At 37.7% G+C, this 19,245-nt stretch overlaps 1 protein-coding gene across 1 annotated transcript in view; it reads left to right on the top strand.

Moving 5' to 3' along the window:
* The first annotated feature begins 9,672 nt into the window (after positions 1-9,672).
* Positions 9,673-19,245, top strand: part of LOC105759305 (mucin-5AC) — a 39,027-nt gene continuing 29,454 nt past the window's right edge. Inside the window, exons 1-10 of the mRNA XM_030273281.4 lie at positions 9,673-9,789; positions 12,987-13,049; positions 13,944-14,009; positions 14,398-14,659; positions 15,048-15,162; positions 15,769-15,859; positions 16,693-16,802; positions 17,016-17,232; positions 18,111-18,236; positions 18,711-18,828. Of these exons, the coding sequence (XP_030129141.4) occupies positions 9,717-9,789; positions 12,987-13,049; positions 13,944-14,009; positions 14,398-14,659; positions 15,048-15,162; positions 15,769-15,859; positions 16,693-16,802; positions 17,016-17,232; positions 18,111-18,236; positions 18,711-18,828 (1,241 nt within the window). The 5' untranslated portion in view covers positions 9,673-9,716. The remainder of the gene's footprint in view (positions 9,790-12,986; positions 13,050-13,943; positions 14,010-14,397; positions 14,660-15,047; positions 15,163-15,768; positions 15,860-16,692; positions 16,803-17,015; positions 17,233-18,110; positions 18,237-18,710; positions 18,829-19,245) is intronic.

Genomic DNA, 19,245 nt, shown 5'->3' with positions numbered 1-19,245 from the left:
TCCATTCTTTCATACCTGGTCAAACTGGAAATTCTTTCCCAAAGTCTTACTTGTCTTTGATCTTGATATGTACAGGATTTTGTTAGGAAATAAGTAGCACTAAATGAAAAAAACCACTGGATTGTCCAGGTGTGTGTACAGCAAGGTCTGAGGTTGAGACCACCTTACCCTTTGCAGTAAGGTGGGTTTATTTTAATCCAACACTATGTTCTATTGCATAAAACAGTCCCAAGAGGTGAAATATTCTCTTCCAAGATCATTAGTTACTTTGCTCAGATTAGGATAACATCAAAGGTACTTTAATTTGCTCCTGGTGTCAAGGTATAACAAAGTCACTGTAGGCAGAAGAGCCCATTCCTACCCTCAGCACACCAGAATGTGGGGGAAAGGGTTTGCATTTAAAATTATCAATTTTCAATGATTAGGTTTTTTTACTCTAAAATCAGCATTGATTTTCTGTCAGAATAGGATATAAATGTAGAATTTGTTAGTTTCTTCTTGAGACATTTATAATACCAATAGTTAGCCAGGGATAGAGATGAAAATGAGACAGAGAAATTTTGCATTCTACATCATGAAGCTGATAGCAAATCCAAGGACTCCTGACTCTCAGCAGACTGCCATATCCACCTCTGTGAGAGACAAAAATCCAACCAGATTCCTGCTAGAGATCACACCATTACTTTGATCCTGAATTGGAGCAAATTTATTTTGATACTTTTTCTGTTAACATTAATTTCTTTATACATCAAGATTCTTAATGTAAATTGTGTCCTATCCACATGCAGACTCAGACTTTAAAAGAAATGCTCAGTTTTTGTTTCCTAAGTATTTCAAATGAGTTGCAAGTGGAGTGAAACATTTCTACTGCTTTACCTACCCCATCAAGAGATGAGTTGTAGAGGATGACAGGTTGCTTAAATCACTTCATCTTAGTGCAAGGCACAGGGTATATGAATTAATATATTATACTCTACATAGATAATGAGCTACACTATCTCATTGCAGCTATGTGTAGTATGCAGTATGGATATGGGATACCTTAAGAAAAATGTAATGAAAAGATTTGTATCCTCCTTTTTCCATTATGATAGAAATTTCAAGCATTTCTATATGCAATGCAATCTAATAAGCTACCTTGATATTACTCATTATTTAGATGCTCAAAATAATAGAGTTAACAGGTTTAAATACTGATTTCAGCTACAATAAACATTCTGCTTTGACTGGCCCTTAAATACTATATGCAGAATGGCAATTAATTTAAACCAAGTGTGAGTTGTTTTGCATGTTCTTTCTGTTTGTAAAGAACAATACTTAAAATTGCAACTCACCTCAGCAGTAAAATAATAACAACAGCAATCAGTACAGATCTGTTGCTCTGGAAACCTCTTGTTGCAATTAAAATTAGTCAAGCAGTGTAATCAAAAAAAACCACCAAGATTCTTACTTGGAAATGTATCCTGTCCATGTTCATACACAGACATAGGCAGAAATAACAAGATTTTGTTCACTAAGTAGTTTAAATGAGTTATACGTGATTTGAAAATCAGTTCAACTGCTTAATTTACCCCAGCAGTGGAAGTGGCAGCACTTTGCTGTCCTGTAATTCTTGCTTGGTCTTAAAATAAAGGGTAATGCCACAATCTGTGGAAAGCAGAAGCTTGCTTACCCCTATTTGTGCTTTACCCTTCTTATTCCATTTGCTGACTGCAGAACACCCTCAGAGAGCAGGTGATGCACTCAGCACCGGGCCAAACTCTCTTCCCAATGTCTGGTAGTTACCAGTGTTAGACAGATAAAATAAGGAGAGGATTCTAACAGAGAAATACAGTCACAGCCACAAGGCTCACAGCTTGGAAGTGGCAGCTCTTGTGATGTCCTATGTACATGGCAATGCTTAGGGATTTAGATAATCCTACTTTAGGGAAGCGTTTTATGGAAGATGACTATATGTAAGAAAAAGAATTAAACTATAACACTGATTCCCTGTTCCTGAACAGGCAGAGGGACATTTAACAATCTCATGGTGATTTTTAACAACTAAAGAGGATCTCTGAAATTTAGAGAGAATGAGCTAGGAAAACAAAGATAGAAACAGAATTGGTAGTAAAAGGCTAGTACTGCAGCATTTAGATGTGTTACAAGATGAGTACTTGTATGAAAACCTAGAAACTCCCTCCTAAAAATTTCAAGCCACAAATATGTAATCTGTAAAATAAATTATTTCGTTCATGTACCCAAGAATTTGGAGGAACAATAAATCATAAACCACATATGATTTTTTTGGCAAAATTATAGAAAAATAATTAAATTACAGTGGATAATCTTGCACAAAAGGGCGATGAAAGTTTGGAGCCAGGACATCCACTGATGAGTAGATACAGAATTATAAGCTTGGCTCCTCAGACAGAAGTTCAGCTGAGCCTCTAAACTCAGTTTGCAGATAAGAATTGTAATTCTTAGAGCCTGAACCTCCCATGCAGTCTTCAGACTAAATTAAAAGTTACCTGTCAATAGGGGCACAATCTCAGTCTGTCAAGCTTTGAGGATATGTACAACACTGATGAGCATGCTCAAATCCGAAGAGTTTTACAAAGAACATGTGCAGAAGTGACTCATCAAGTGTCACTGAGAGAGGCTCACAAAGAAAAGTACACCAAAATATGTTCAGATTCTGAAATAGGCAAGGATATACAAATACAAACTCAAGATTGGTTTGAGAAACTAAAAAGTCATTGAAATGAGGGTGTTGCCTTTTTCTTTTGAGAGTTTTAAAGTTCTTCTAAAAGTTTTCAATGCCTTCTGATGCTTATAGATTTCTACTACAGTTCTCACACACTGTTCATATAAACAATGATTGTTTTGCATTCTTCTTTGTGGGTGGAGAGAATTGATGAACTGTTAGTTTGACCACTGTGGTTGAAGAGGTGGTAATTTCATCCTCCAATCCATTGTCACTTTTACTATTCTATATACAGTGGAGTTAGAAAATAAAATCTCTCTTTCAGGTTCTTTTCTTTCCCCTTTTACATCTAGCATCTCTGTGTGAGTTATTTCATGTTGTAGTGTGACAATGAGGGGGTATATGCAATTACTGGAACAGAAGAAATAATTATGCCAAGCTTGTGGAGAAGAAAAACAAATGAAAAAAAATGAATTGTATTGAAGTCTCCCACCAAGGATTCAAAAGGTGAGATTTGGTCATGTATGTTATTAGTATACAACAGAATAAGCATTTTATAAAATAAAGATGCACAGGCAAGGCAACCCCACAATAGTGCCAAACAGATAAGAAAATGCCAAACACATAAGAAAGTGGTGATATTAGTCCAGAAAGGTGTATTCAGCACTCAGCAGAAGAGGAAAACAAAGCTGAAATCCTGCCAGATGAACCAAATGAGAGCTATAAACATCATCCTAACACTGTGAGAACCAAGCAATCCGGAAGGTGAAAAACCCAGCAGCTTTCACGCGATGGATGTACATGATATACGATGGAAAAGTTGTGCTTTCAACTGAATGAAGTGCCCTGTTGTGCTGGGCTGTATGCCACGTGCCCATTTCTCCCCAGTGTGGGCTCCTCTCTGTGTGCCTCCACAGGTCCTGCCAGGAGACTCATCAGCACAGGTTTCCCACAGGGCCACAGCCTTCTTTGGACATCCACCTGCCCTGGTGTGGGCTCCTGCATGAGCTGCAGGTGGATCTCTGCTCCTCCGTGGACCTCCATGGACGTACAGGGGCACACTCCATGCCGCACCATGGCCTGCAGGGGAGTCTCTGCTCCGGCACCTGGAGCACTTTCTCCCCCTCCTTCTGCACTGAACTTGGTGCCCGCAGGGCTGTTTCACATACTCTCACTCCTCTGGCTGCTTCTGTGGAGTAATTTATTTCCACTTCCTAAATACATCGTCCCAGAGTCATTACCACCATCACTGACGAGCCCAGTTTTGGCCACCAGTGGGTCCCTCTTGGAGTTGGCTGGCATTGGCTCTATGGAATGTGTGGGAAGTCAGCCCTATAGTCCCTCTGCTAAGAAAGTCTTGCCACACAAAACAATACAACAGTGAATTTAAGGAAATTCAACATGGTAAAAGTGGTTCACCGCATCACTGGGCAGAGAATGCATCAAAAGCAGCTCTGAGGAGAAGGAGATGGGGTGCTGACAGATAAGATTGACCTTCCAGATGTCAAACCAATGGCATCCTAGGCCATATCAAAAGCAGTTTGGCCAGTAGGTTGAGGGAGTGGATTCATCTGGAGTACTGCATCCAGCTCTGGAGCATAAGAAGAACATGGACCTGTTGGAATGAGTCAAGAGAAGAGCCACAAAGATGATCAGAGAACTGGATCACCTCTCCTGTCATGAAAGACTGAGGGGGTTTTTCAGCCTGGAAAAGAGAAGGCTCTGGAGAGACCTAAGAGAAGCCTTTCAGTCCCTAAAATAGGCATGCAAGAATGCTGGAGGGGAACTTTTATTAGGGCAAAAAGAGATAGGAGAAGGGGGAGTAGCTTCAAACTGAAAGAGGGCAGGTTTAGATTAAATATTGGGAAGAAATTCTTTACCATGAGGGTGGTGAAACACTGGGACTGGTTGCTGAAGGAATCTGTGGGTGTGCCATCCCTGTAAGTGTTCAGACCAGGTTGGATGGGGTTTTGAGCAGCCTGGCCTAGTGGAAGCTGTCCTACATCAGGGGGGTTGGAACTAGACAAGTTTTAATATAACCACGCACTTAAGGTGTCACTCTGTAATTAAGGAACATAGGCTAATACCACTGAAAAATGAGGCAAGTTACTTCATTATTTCTAACCTTCACTGGTCTTAGCTCTCATTTTTTTTCCCATTTAGACAATCTAATTTCCATAGAAAGTTTTCTTCCACATTCCACAGTACCTTGCATAACCATTTCTAAAATACTATAACAAAGTAAAAAGTGATAACAGTATATAACACAGAGCTCATCTGCCATCCACTGTTAGAGTTTAACTCTCTCTCCACATGATTTTCAGCCTTGTTTTCTCTGGAGAAACCTCTATGAGATTTCTCAAGTGGTGCCACATGTTATACTAAAAAAACCCGGACAGTATAATTTATTCTAAGAACCAGGGAAAGGAGCCCATGGCCAGAAAGCATCCAGCATTTTCTTTCACAGTGGCAGTACACATATTTATTGCGGAGAAGTTAACAGGCCATTGAAAGAAAGGGTGGAGAGTGAATCCCTGGGAAGAGCTGGAAAGTAAAACCCTGGGGAGTAACCTGTAGACTGATGGAAGGAAAGAATGACTGAGGCTATCAGAGACAGGTGAGAAAACTTCAGCAGGACAAGCTGAGGACAGCAACTAAACCTCTACAGAGCTTGAGGAAAGGGCGTGCCGGATCCTCTGCTTAAGTTAATACCAACTTCGTTGACATTAATTGCAGGCTGTCATTATGTTACGTTACTTTCCATTGCACAATGGGCTCTTCTCTGACCAATCTAATTCTTTCATTTTGCCACTTGACATGGCAAGCAATGACTTCGCAGATCTGAGGCACAATGCCCGGGAACAAACCCAAACCGGGCACAAAACCTGGGTCCCAGCTGTCTCTGGTTTATCACACTTGTGAGGAGATACAAGTTCTGAACTCTACAGGAGCTGTAATTGGAACACAGAAAGCTAATGATTTTGGTTTTCACTAACAGCCTTACTACTACCACTACCTAAATTCTGAATGCTTACCTTTGCCACCCTCATGTTATATGATCAACTTTCAGGTTGTAATTATGGTATTTATATTAAATATGATACTGAAATTTTATCAGGCATTTGAAATTTTAGATTAAACCAGTATAGTCAATGTCACAAGTTTTGCCCCTACTGCCATACAAGAAACCAAGAAAAAAAGGTAAAATTGGAGATACTATATCCATCCTCATAATTATTTGATTGACTGTTACAAGAGGTACTTTTAGTGATCAATCCATTGGTTTAGATTTTTGATACAAGATCAAAATGAGAGAAGAATATTTGTCAGCCATATCCTCAGCTGTTGCAGTTAACTTCCAATGACTTCCAATAACTTTCCAATGACTGGTGTCTGCCATGTCTACAGATCTATCCTGAATTACTTGCCATGGGAATTAATACTGAGATGTCAACATAAGCTTCTGGTTTTTACACATATTAAAACTGAGAAAATCAGACAAAAATTCAATAAATAAATAAATAATGCCTTCACCATTTCCCTGAAAATTTCCTCCTGGAAATGAAAGTGCTTTGGTTTAGTGCCAGCCAATACCAAAAACTGTGGTCCCTTGGTGTATTCCTGATACAAATTAATAGTAAAAACAAGTGCTAAGTTTCTGTTATTAAAGTACTTCAAAACTTGCTTCTGGGGTTTTCCCCTCATACAACTGTAGGTGAGTCTTTCCCCGCATACAACTTGCTCCTCCCTACCTATATAATCACTTTTCACTGTATTATCTGGGAAACTGAGAAGTCCTTGAACTACTTTTTTTTTTAATCTACTTGAACCACTTGAAGCAATTTTTAGGACCAAGGAACATGTTTGCTTAAACCCTTGTAAATTTTTGTGATACTTTCATCTACAGACGTGATTCTCCTAGCAATCAGTAAAAACAAAACAAAAAAATGATAGTTTTCAAAATTTCATAAGCCCCTAACAGAGTGACCTGTGTTTGGGTTGGACTCGATGATCTTGAAGGTCTCTTCCAACCTAGTCACTCTGTGAATTCTGTGAATTTCTTCTTCACCTGTCAATGTTATTAACAACTTCATCCACTCCTTGGGGTGGAGAGGGAAGAAGAGAGAGGCTGTAAGGTTGAATAAGCTGAATACTGGAACAAGTCTGACCATCCCTAGAGATCAAAAATCTCAGTCTGAGCAGCAGCAATCATAGCAACTCCAGAACATGGAACAATTTGAGCAAAATTCCTGGGCAATATCTTTTGAAGAACACTTTTGAGCACAACTGGGACAGCCTTCTGAACAACCACTGTGGACTGGTAAATGCTTAGTGGAATAACATATTCAAGTCTGACACACATTGCTTTGGTCACAAAGAGTTATTAGAGTGAAAATTAAAAACTATCTTAGAAGAAAAAGAAAGTGTTTGATATTAGCACTCTGCTTAGCAACAATCCCTGTAAAGAGATAGGGCAAAGGAGAAAGCAGCCTTGACACCAGTGACACTCCTGATCATCCTAGGTATGGATATCTTCATCACCTTTACCAGATGAGTATGAAAAGCATTGACTGCACCCTCAGAAAGCTCATCCCTTCATCAGTATTCTCTTGATCTTATACAGCCAGTGGAAAACAAGAAACTCTCCCTGAATATTTCAAAGCGGCACAAGAAGATCCTGACTTTCTGTCATGCCCCTTGTGCAGAGGTGGGTGTAACTGGGAAGGGAGGCAAGCTCTGCTCCTTCTAACCATCACAAACAGACTATTGCTAAAGGCATATGCACTTTGGTTGTTGAAAGCCAAGTTTGTTGTGTGGCTTGTCTAATTGTCTAAGTGAGACTAGAGTATATTTGTTTAATACAGCTAACTGGTCACATAAACAAGAAATCATTTGCCTTCTCTATGTACAGATGAATTTATATTCATTATGAGTATTGGCACAGAATAAAACAATGTTCTATGGGCAGGAAATGCAGTATTTTCTTTTTTCCTGGTTTGCTGAAGCATAAAGATACAGATTTAGAGTGTGTAATCAGCTTACTACTGAATTAGGAAGATGTAACTTCATTAAACATCCTGGACATTTTGACAGAGAACATGTTCATGCTATAGCAGGCCAAAATGTTGACTTAAGTACCCCAACATTGTGATAGCAAGCTTCCAATGATTTCAATCCAGAAATCAAATCTAGATAACACTCCATAAAGAAACTATTTTTAATTTGTTTTGTAGCACTAAATATGTAAGGCTCTGAACTCTTTAGAGCTAAACAGAAGTGGAAATAGGGGCTCAACTGGAAAAAATTGAAAGAAAATTACATAATTCAATTCTGTAACACCTGAATGGAATATTGTATTATACCCTCCTATTATTTTACGGAAATACTTTAAAATGTATAATTGCAGGGTAGGATTTTGGTAAGAATCCAAGGGAGTTAGGTTATGGCTGTGATCCCATTTTACAATTAGAACACCCTCCCGAATTTGTGTCCTTCCCCTGCTTCAGCAAAAATTATTAACACAAGCAGACACTACTGAACTGAATCTTACAGACATGTAAAAGGTAAAACTGTCCCATTTTACCCAAAGAAAGTCCTTTCTGCCTCTCCACAAATCCTAGTTTTTGTGGGTTTTTTGCTCTTTGCTCCTGAGGCTCCCCCACTCCAAATTATATCACCCAGATCCCTCTGGCTAAATCCCCCACTGAGCAGCAGCCTTCATTCCATTCTTTATGATGGAGATTTTTAAAATCCATCAGCTACCTACACTCTGGAAAACTGTGAGGAGGCTAAAGCTGAGAGTGAATTGAGGGAAAATGATGTATAAACCAAGCATTGGACTGGAAATTGTTTCGCCAAACCCAGCAGTTTTAAAAGAATTGTTTCAGTAGCTTTGAATAGTTTTGTCCATCTTTTACTATTAAAGTAAGATCTATTGACCTAGGAAGTAGACAGAAATCTGCCCAGAGCAACTCATCCTACCTCCAATGTCAACCTAAAAAAGATAAAGTGACAAGAAGTAGAAATACTGTCTGTGCTTATTGTAGTATTCATTTCTTCCTGCTTTTGAAATGATTGCCCAGTAAAATTGCAAAAAAACGATGTTCAGGGGAAAAAGGTCTATTAAACCTTTACTGGCAAGCCTTATAACCTTGATTCATTGCCTGTTTCACTAATTTGTAGTTTTCATAACTCTGTGGATGTGAAAGGAATTAAAGAAGAATGATTCTGAAACAATGTAATCATGATCACAGACTATAATCAATCTTTTTAGTCCTAGAAAGCTGGTATAAGACTGTCTGGCTGGCTGAGATTACTCCTGATATTTTCTATGAGAAGGCAAAACCAGAGAATTGAAAAGTAGGTTTTAAGGTTTAAGGCCCTCTCTAACAAATGCAGGATAGGGTGTGCATGAGTCTTTCTCAGCTGGGTGCCTAATGCCTGTCAGTGCCACACAGAGGGGTTTCCATGGCATACACTCAGAGTAGCCATGTGAGACTGCAGCACCCTTCAAGGCTATTGTTCTGTTCTTTTTACAAGAAGATTAGCTGCCCCAATAAGCATTGGGTCCCCACATAGGAAATATTCCACAAACTTCAGAAATCAGCGGGGTTTTTTGCCAAGGAGTTGCCTGGCATCAATTATAGTACTGATAAACTTGGAACAGTTACTTGCCATCCATCTGCATAACGTAAAGCAACACCAAATTAAATTTGTTCCAGGATTTGTGGAGGAGGAGTCGCATTTTATTTGCAATCATTTCTTTACTAGATAGAATCTTAAAATGTACATACGTAAATGTATTTACTCCTCCCAAAATACAAATAATGGCCAGTTTCTGAGAAAGGAAGAGCATCCTCTGTTTACCTGTTCAATAACTAAAATCCCCCAAACCTCACCTTTCTACACTCTCTGAATCAATCTGGGACTGAAGCCAAAGTCACCTACTATATAAGAGCGACAAAGCACAGATGAACTGCAGTCCTGATCAAGTTTAGACCAAACATCCTTGTGCCAAACTCCACTCAAGATGGGGTTTGGCAGGGGGATATTGCTACCACAATGGGCTTTCCTGTTAGCAGTTTGCTGTGTCCATCAAATAGGTAAGAAATTTTCTTTTTTATTGGGAAAAGAAAAAATACTCTGTTTAGACCTAGTAATACATTTTAAACAACTATACTAATTGATTCATATAAGAGATGGCTGATTTCTTTATATATTTTCATTTTAAATGTCTGTCTATTAACTGGACCAATATTAATATTGAATAAACTTCTATATATAACTACATATGGAAAGTAACCTTGAAGATCAAATCCAAAAACTCTTATTCATGTCTTAAAATGTCAGATTTTCAGTGTCCCATATGCCTTATAAAAGCATTTTATTCCTGTTGCATTTTGTATTAGATCACTATGAATGTTATGGTTGTTATGAAATCTAAACCACTACATTTTCCAGTTGCTAAATCAGACCACTGGTCAATCTTTGTCAATATTTTGTCACCTACCAGAAGCTAACACCAGATTTCTCAACATTTCTTGCAACTTCTTTTGCAAAAGAAACCAGGAGGGAATATTCATATGGCAAGGATTGTCAGTAACTAATTGTGCAGTAACTAATTTATACTACTAATTATTATACTAACTAATACCCTGTGCAAAATATTTATATAAATTACAGATAGTGAGTATAAGCAGGACAGGGAGATTTATGTGACACCACAATCCATTATTTTGAATGGGGTTTTTTCACCTGTCAATATTATATCCATCAGGGCTGGTCTTGGCAGTTTTTATTAATATGAGTAACCCTCTTAAGTTGCTGAAACCAATCAAATTGGATCTACTTGTAGGAGTACAAGCTTGATAAGTCAGCCCTGTTCATGTACAGTAATTTCTGGCCTCTCAGATAACATTTTAAAATCTGCAGATTGCCTAGGTAAATTTATCTTGCATAACACTTTGAAAACATTGAAAGGTGCAAATATCATTTAAGGCTGCTTTATAGTTTGTGAAATAAACACTAAATCACTGGCCAGTTGGTCTATATTGTGTTTGAAAACACAACTGTCTCGTAGAGTATAAACGTCTGTTTGTAGTTACGCAACGTCAGAAATGTTTTCAGCCATTCATGGAATAAGAGAGTTATTTCTCCTGTGCAGTGCTAATCTGATAAACTGATTTGAAAAATGAGTGTGATAGACAGTACCCAGCAAACACCTCTTTATTTGAAACACACCCTGTGGAAAATATTTTCCAATATCCGGACTAAAGAATAATGGTCCCATCCCACCTCTGCAAATGTGTGACTGCCTTTATATTTCGTGTCAAATATTAACTTTTATAAACTGGTGACAGCAATATTTCCAGCTGGATATAGACTTTGCAGGATGCATCCAAATATTCTTAATCATTATGTTAGTTTCCAAGTTATCAAATAGTAAATTTCTTACAACTGAGAGACACTTATTTTATAATAGTAAACAACGTGGCATTGTGTAATTGCTAAACAAACCACTGCAGGTAGAATTTCCTTGGGAATAATGTATTTGCTAAGTAAACAAAAGCTCCTGCTGTTTCCTTGAGAAAAATTAATAGAACAAAATACATATATAGATCTATTTTGCCCTGTTACAAAGGTTCCCACACTAGAATAAACAAACCTTCTAAGATTCTATGCCTGCTGAGATTCCTATGGATGTGTAATGTGAAAGCAAATTTCAGCCTATTATGTAGAGTTAAAGAAGTATTTCTCTTACCTGATCTGTATCAATATTTTTCACCAATTATATTTTCATCAATTATAATCAGTATAAATTATAATGATGTGAAAACATTTACTTAATGTTATTATCTATGATACTCAAAGATGAGCAGGAAATGGAAAATGGTTAAACTCTGTCCCACATTACTTCTTTGCACATCATTAGCGGTCAAGCATAAAGCTAAATGAGAAAATAATTAAAAGCTTAGAGCTGAAAGAAACTGCATACACTGCAGCAACCTCTAGCTATGGTGGGGTTGCCCAGAACCCTCTGCTCCAAAGCCAGTAATCTCTTGGGGTTCTCTTTGTGAACTCTTCTCACCTATTGTATAAGGAAAAAGGGGGCCTAACTTAGGACAAATTCCATAGACAGTTCTGCTTTGACTTAGAAAGTCTCTAGACACCTACAGTGCTCATTCACATAATCCAGACAAGGGTTCAGATATTAGTCATTTCATCACTTTAATCCTGTGAGGATTTACACTTGGCAGGTTAAAGGTATCTATTAGTCAACCTATTACAAGTACAGTTATTATATCCTGACTGCATTCAGTACTTCACAAAATAAAGTTGTAACCCTTCAACTTTTACGGGAAATGCCTGATATATTTACTTATAAAATCCAAGATCTTAGAATGACAACCCAAGAGGTCAGGGTCAGTCTTTTTCTAGGAATCAAAGCATTCTGGAGAACATTTGTCATTTCTCAAAAGTCTTTGCTTCAGGTGTTGTAGCGAGAACCCTTGGTCAAATAGCCTTATAGCATGATGCTTCAGGTTTTCTGTAGAGAAGATGTGAGTTTGAACAATCTTTGAGTCAGTAGATGGGTAGAACAGGAAACTGGGTTCATTGGGTTACTTTTGGGTTACTGCTCAGGCTACGGCCCTTGTATTGTCCCTCAGAGGTTCCTCCTTGTACCCACCTGTAAAGCAAATCCAGATCTGTGATGGAGGTTTCCCATCTGCTCCCTGAGAAAAGGCCCTATGCTTATACACTAAAGAAACTGTCATAAATATCTGCAGCCATTATTGGAGGAAGCTTGAAGCCCCTTGATTCTTTTAACCACTTCCATGACTTTTCTTATAACCTAACTTCTACACAATAATTTTGATAAATGGTTTGCCTGCATTTTGTGAATTTCTCCTGAATTGTTTCACATATTACTGAGATATAGTGCAGCAGTCAAATAAGGGGTGTTGTCCAGTCATTAGAATCTCTTGCAGTGAGTTTTGAGAGAAACATAGAAAGCAGATATATATTATTTGGATTAAAATATATTGTAAAGCATATTAAAAAATATATATGTTATTTGTATTAGAAATTTTGAGTATTTGTAACAGAATGTCTCTTTCTATAATTACATTTTAGGTTTCTTGAGGAGCCTGTTTCATTTCCTCTGATAAGATAAAGGAGATTCTCCCCTTTGTTTTATGGAGTTGTTTCTGGCTCCTTTGATCCTAGCTAAATGCTTTGCTTTAAAAGTTCAGGTACAGGATATTACTCTTAATATGCTTTTCACATTTTTTTTTAACAGGAGGTCAGATTGAATTCCAAACAGGAAGCCAGTTCTCTGGGGGTCTTCTACAGCAACAAAATGGTACATTTATTTATACTGTATATTTGTATTTATTTGCTACATCCATACTGAATAATAAAAATGCCTTAAAAAAAAAACCCTCCTTAGCATATTGCCAGTGGTGCCAGATGAAATGTGTGTTAACATCTCTTTCTAAGAATAGTAATATATTTACTAGACTCCAGTTACTAGGTACACACACAGATATTGCACATTATGGCTATATTTGTATAATCATAGTTAACTAAGAAAACAGAGGTGTTTGAAAAGGCTGGATGCATATCTGCATGAACATGTACATATGAAATCAAAGTGATGTTTGGTTCCTTTTAAAAAAAGGAAGTGAGACAACTTCAGCCTGCTGTAAAATCAGTGGTCGATGTTAGGAAATAAAGATGACAACCCATCCTCGCTGACTTTTACCATGTAATGATTTGTGTCTGTCCTGCACAACCAAGGTGTGGCCATTCTGAAGAGTTTTCAGCCCCTTAATAGAAAAATATAATACAGAGAAAAGATTACAAGATTTTTATTCCCTCCTTAGAAAGAGGAGGTGTAATGAGAAGGCAACTATGCTTTTGTAGCAGTAAGAGGCTAATTTAGTACAGCTTAGCCCTTTGTATTGCTCCATGTCTCTGAAGAATTCCAATATTCTCATGCAGCACAGTTTTATAAAAGGGTCAAAGTTAACATGTAAAAAATGCAGATCATCACAGCTGAAAGCAATTTCTTATGACTTAAATATCCTGAGTTCAAATTTTATAATCTACTTTTAACCTGTGTAAAATAAAACAGGCTTAACATTGTTTTCTTGGGTCTGGCATATAAACTCTCTAGTCCTTCGTGGGTCTATCCTACATGCAAATTTAAGTATTGTTATGCTAGTTTTTGATTTCTTTCTTATTTCTATTCTAGCTTCTATCAGAATTCCAGGCACCTTGAACATCATCCCACCACTGCTGACAAATCTAGCAATAACATGTAAGTAAAGGAAACAAGATGTATTCAGCTAGTGTTCAGTTTTAGGGGGTATGGGGAGAAGACTTTAATATAAATGGGGAAAGATACTGATAAAGGAAATCATGACTAATTCAGAAGAGAAACATGGTGATCAGAAATAAACAGTTGTCTTAGCTGAAATGAAGGTGACTAATTAAGCTCTAGCTGAACATAACTGTAACCATTTGTAGGGTATATGAGTTAACAGATATGAGTGGTGAATGAATACACAGCTGTATAGTGTCAGACAGAAAACAACAAATGGAGGTAGGCAGGCAAGAAACATTTAGTGAGAAAATGAAGCTTTGGACAAGTTGATGTGGAGGCTGGGGATTTTAAGTCATTTTTAACAGCCAGTTTTAATTCACAGCTGCTAATCCTGCTCACAATGGCCGTGTGTGCAGCACATGGGGCAACTTCCACTTCAAGACCTTCGACGGGGACATATTCACCTTTCCTGGGCTCTGTAATTACGTTTTTGCCTCCCACTGCAACGCTCCCTATGAGGATTTCAACATCCAGATTAGGCGTGAAGTGGTGGCAAACACTCCGACAATCAACCGCATCACCATGAAACTCGAAGGTGTCGTTGCAGAACTAACAGAAGATGCTGTCCTGGTCGATGGCAACAGGTAAGTTCACTCATAGCACATCTTAGGTATCTACAGGATTTTTTTTCTCCCAGTCCTGCCAAGTACTTTGGTGTGTTTGAGAAGAAAAAGTTATGTACCTTTACCAACGTAAATAATGAGTAAAATGCTATTAATTCCTGTCACAGAAAATAAATCCTTCCCTTAAGGATTGCCTCAAAAATAAAATTTGGATGAAATGCTCTGAGAAGCTGGGTCCAAATTTAGATCCATACTTGATAACACTGGACCATCTTATTTTGTAATTGCTTTTCTTTCCCAAAAATACACTATTTTAGAATTCCTACAGCTGGTGGACACAAGACTTTCCCTTCTTCTTATCAAACATTTGGATCAGAAGCTAAGTAGCATTCTTTCTGCCTTTTCCCAGAGTTGAACTGCCATATAGTCAATCTGGTATTACGATAGAGAAGAGCAGCATTTATGTGAAAGTTGGCAGCAAAATTGGTGTTGTGTTACTGTGGAATGAAAAGGACAGCATTCTGGTAAGAACTGCTCCTGGACCTGTTTACTCCTTTAGAGAACAGAGCTAATCTTTGATTAGGCCTGTCCCTACCTGTTTAGAGAATGGCTACTGCCTTCTTATCTCACACTGTTGGGCAATTCTTCTTTAGTAAAAATAGGCTTGTATCCAGGTAGTCCTAAAGAAAATTACATGGATTTATACCTAGTGGATAGCAGGCATCTGCTTAAAATAGGATGAAAAATCACTTTCATTATATCATTAGCTATTGGTATTATTATAGGGCCTATTTACCTCTTCAGATATATTTTTAAGCAGAATTTCACTCTCCTATGCCTTCAATTTTTTTCTGTGGATTTGATTTTCTTCCTGAAGAAAGTGGCTAGGAATAGTATAGACAGTACAGTGAAATTTGAAGTCTGTGTCAATAGTATCAATAACTTGGACTCTGCAATCAAATCTAAGCTGAGTCTTTATCCTTCCTGTTTGAATTAAATTGCTAAATAAAATTCCACAGATCTGACTGTGAAGAGACTAAGAGACAGCAGGTGCAAGCGTTTTCTTTAGTCTTGGATATACTTTAGAATATTTATACTAACTTCTATCAACTTATTATTCATCATTTTAGCTGGAATTGAATGAGAAATATGCCAATCAGACTTGTGGACTTTGTGGTGACTTCAATGGCTTTCCCATATACAATGAGTTCATTTCAAACAGTAAGTGCTCTAAATTTAACAAAAAAAAAAAAGGTTTATGGGATCTCCAACAGGGTCTGACATCATCAGCATTCCTCTTTCCCATCCTGTCAAATGGTTTACCCATAAGATAGGATTCAATCTCCATTTAAAAATTTGCAGTAGAGAGATCAGACTATGTATGTTAATGCTTTGAGTGTAAATACTGTGCTGGTGCTAACAACTGATTGCATATCTCTTGCATGCCACTGTTGTAAACCATGCTGGTAAAACTAATCAGGTAACTCCATAAAAATGAGCAGATTTTCACTAATACAATAATTAAATATAGAAATCTATTCAATAAAACAAAAGGTAATTATATTTTCTAGACAGTAAATTTCTAGTTTCATTTTTGTCTCAAAATCAGTATGTCCACATTTCCCTGCTGATTTGCATAATCCTTGTAGATCATATCTTTTTAACTATTCCCAGCTTTAACATTTTCCTAAACCTTGTCTTACAACAATCTCCATTGTCCAAATTCCTGTTTAGATCTTTTTTCCCTCTGCCCCGAATGGGCTCAATGTAATCTGAAAAGAGTTTGTTATTTTTCTGGAAAAAATTTTAGTGTGCATCTAGATGTAATAGGCTGAGAATTGTTTTCCAATGTTTGCTTTTTCCAGGGTGCTGTATAAAGGAAATTGAGATAGTGATGTAGTGTTTCCTTTGGAAGGGGTGATGATCACTTTTAAAGGCTTAAGGGAGCTGTCTTGGCCAGCCTTGACCCAAATTCTTGAGAGGAAAGAAAAGATAACAGGCAGTTGCTTTGAACAAAAAGCTCTGATCTTCACTATTAAACTTCTTTTCTACAGATGTTAAGATGACAGCCTTGCAGTTTGGGAATATGCAGAAAATGGATGGGCCAACAGAACACTGTGAAGACTCCACGTCTATCCCAACATATAACTGCTCTGATAATCTTGTAAGGATCCTAACCATCCTTTTCTTTTTCTTTCAAATTTATCCATTCCCTTCCACAGCTTCATACAGGTCAATAGGAAAAGCCCTCAGGCAACAACAACTTAAAGAGAGCTATAAGATTACATTACATAAGTACAAAAAATAACAATACCAACTCCCCCCCACCAACTTCTTCCTATTTACTGAGACTTGTCTATTTTTTTTTCCTCCAAAGGATGACATATGTGAGAAAATCTTGACCAGCTCTGCATTTGCAGAGTGTAATGACCTAGTTGATGTTCAAGATTACATTGAGGTTTGCCAAGATGACTTGTGCCGCTCTGCAGAATCTAAAAACAGCTCATGCATCTGTGACACCTTTGCTGAGTACTCCCGGCAGTGTGCTCATGCTGGTGGGCAGCCCCTGGACTGGAGAACTTCAAAACTGTGCCGTGAGTATCACTGGAGACAGCCTTACTTCATGCTCAGTAACTAACAAGCTCCCAAATCATGCTGAGGATGCAGGAAGAGTTACAGGCTGTCCAAGATTTGAATCCTTTAGAAAATTCTGATGTGTAAGTTCCAGCATGAAGACTTCAGCAAAAGAGCTAAAGATTTTAATGCAAACTGAATTAAGCTCTACCAAAACACTAACATGGATACTCTAACGGGAGTCAAAATGTAATTTAATGAACCGGTGCAGTGAAGGAAGCAAGTAAAGGAGAAACAAGAAGGAAGAATGAGGCATACGTGCTTACATTCCTGTTTCCTCATGGTGGCTACAGCATTTGTTGTTCTCAGTTAACTGATTGGATCTTCACAGCTGTATGTCTGGCTAATCACCTATTTATCTCCTCTTGCTTGATAGTGATGAGTTTGTATTGATTTAAACATATACTTGATTATAGTGGGTAACTGTTGATAGTGTCACCAGCATTTGCTCCAAAACAAAAGCCTATGGTGTGCTATTTGTCCTTCTGATGGTATCTCAAAATGCAAATATACTAAAGCTTTAGGAATTTAAGTCTTACATTTCAGTAGCAGTACAGGGAACACAGACCTTGCTGGCTTTCTGAGGTTGTAACCTTGCTGTCCCCAGAAATCTACCTATTGAGCCAGTTCAGCACCAGAGTCATGAAGTGCACATTTCAACTTTGAAATAGGGATTTAGGTGGTTAAACTTGCAAATTTTGAGAGCTAGTGGTCAATTGCAGTTTGGTGTGGTTTTTTTTATATAGCTTAAAAACTTCGATGGATACAAATATTTACATGTATAGAGAACTAGAAATACCTTTGACTGAAAAAAAAAATCTCTTCCTTTAAATTTCAGCCAAGAAGTGTCCTTACAACATGCAGTACCAGGAGTGCAACTCCCCCTGTGCTGATACATGCACGAATCCTGGACGATCTCTGTTTTGTGAAGAACACTGTATTGATGGCTGTTTCTGCCCCCCAGGCAAGTCCTTAACTACTCACATCTCTGATCTCAAAGAGCAAGAGCTTACCTGTAGGATTTGGGTAGGTTCCATGGGATTTAAGCCTCATATAGTTGTATTTTTCACAGCTGCCAGTGACAAGCATTTGTCATGTGTCAGCTGAGAAAAGATGTCTGAATTAATTGCCAATACATGTGCAAAATTCAGAAAGCAGGAAAAAAGAAGAGCAAACAAATAAAGAGCAATCTTAAACCAGCCACCTATGCTACAAGTCCATCTTTCAGAGCAGGTGGAATTTAAGAATACAAAGGTTGAATCCTTCCCTCAGCAAACTGACATAATCCTGCTGTCCTCAGCATTGCTGCATCCACTCACAACAACTGCAGGTCTCTTGCTAAATAAATATTTAGGATTTGTAACAAATGAAATGGTGTATAGGAAATGCCTCTTTAAATGATCAAGGTTTTGTCTTTTTTTTTTTTTTTTAAATTTAGGGACTGTATTTGATGACATCAACAATTCTGGCTGCATTCCCCAGCAGGAGTGCTCCTGTATTTACAATGGCAAAACCTATGCTACAGGAGCTTCTTTTTCAGATCCATGCCAGACCTGGTAACCTTTGTTACTTTTCTAACTCACTATTGCCTCTCATATATTTAATGGGTTTAATAGTTTATTATATGCAATTGCCTCATTGGTAACTGATATGTGTATTTAACTGACTGCTACATTTCTAAAGCACCCCTAAAAAACATTATTTGTTTTATTTAGCAACAGCCATAACTAGCTTTGCACTCTATCTCATGGTGATCAAAACAAGGATTTACAATGTTTAGATTTCTCACCAGTCAATTAAAATGCTTCCTCTTTGTTTATTTTGTTCAAACATTTGGAATTCTCTGATGGGAATGAAGTTGTAGTCATTAATGTATTTGCAAACATTTATTTTCTCTGGAGAAAGCAATGGATGACACAATACAAGCTCAATTTCTCAATTATTAATCCTGTACCTGTGCCTTACCATCTACA

The sequence above is a fragment of the Taeniopygia guttata genome, chromosome 5 (genome assembly GCF_048771995.1).
Source record: "Taeniopygia guttata chromosome 5, bTaeGut7.mat, whole genome shotgun sequence".
In the NCBI taxonomy this organism is placed as follows: domain Eukaryota; kingdom Metazoa; phylum Chordata; class Aves; order Passeriformes; family Estrildidae; genus Taeniopygia; species Taeniopygia guttata.
This window is presented reverse-complemented; position numbering and strand designations above follow the sequence as displayed.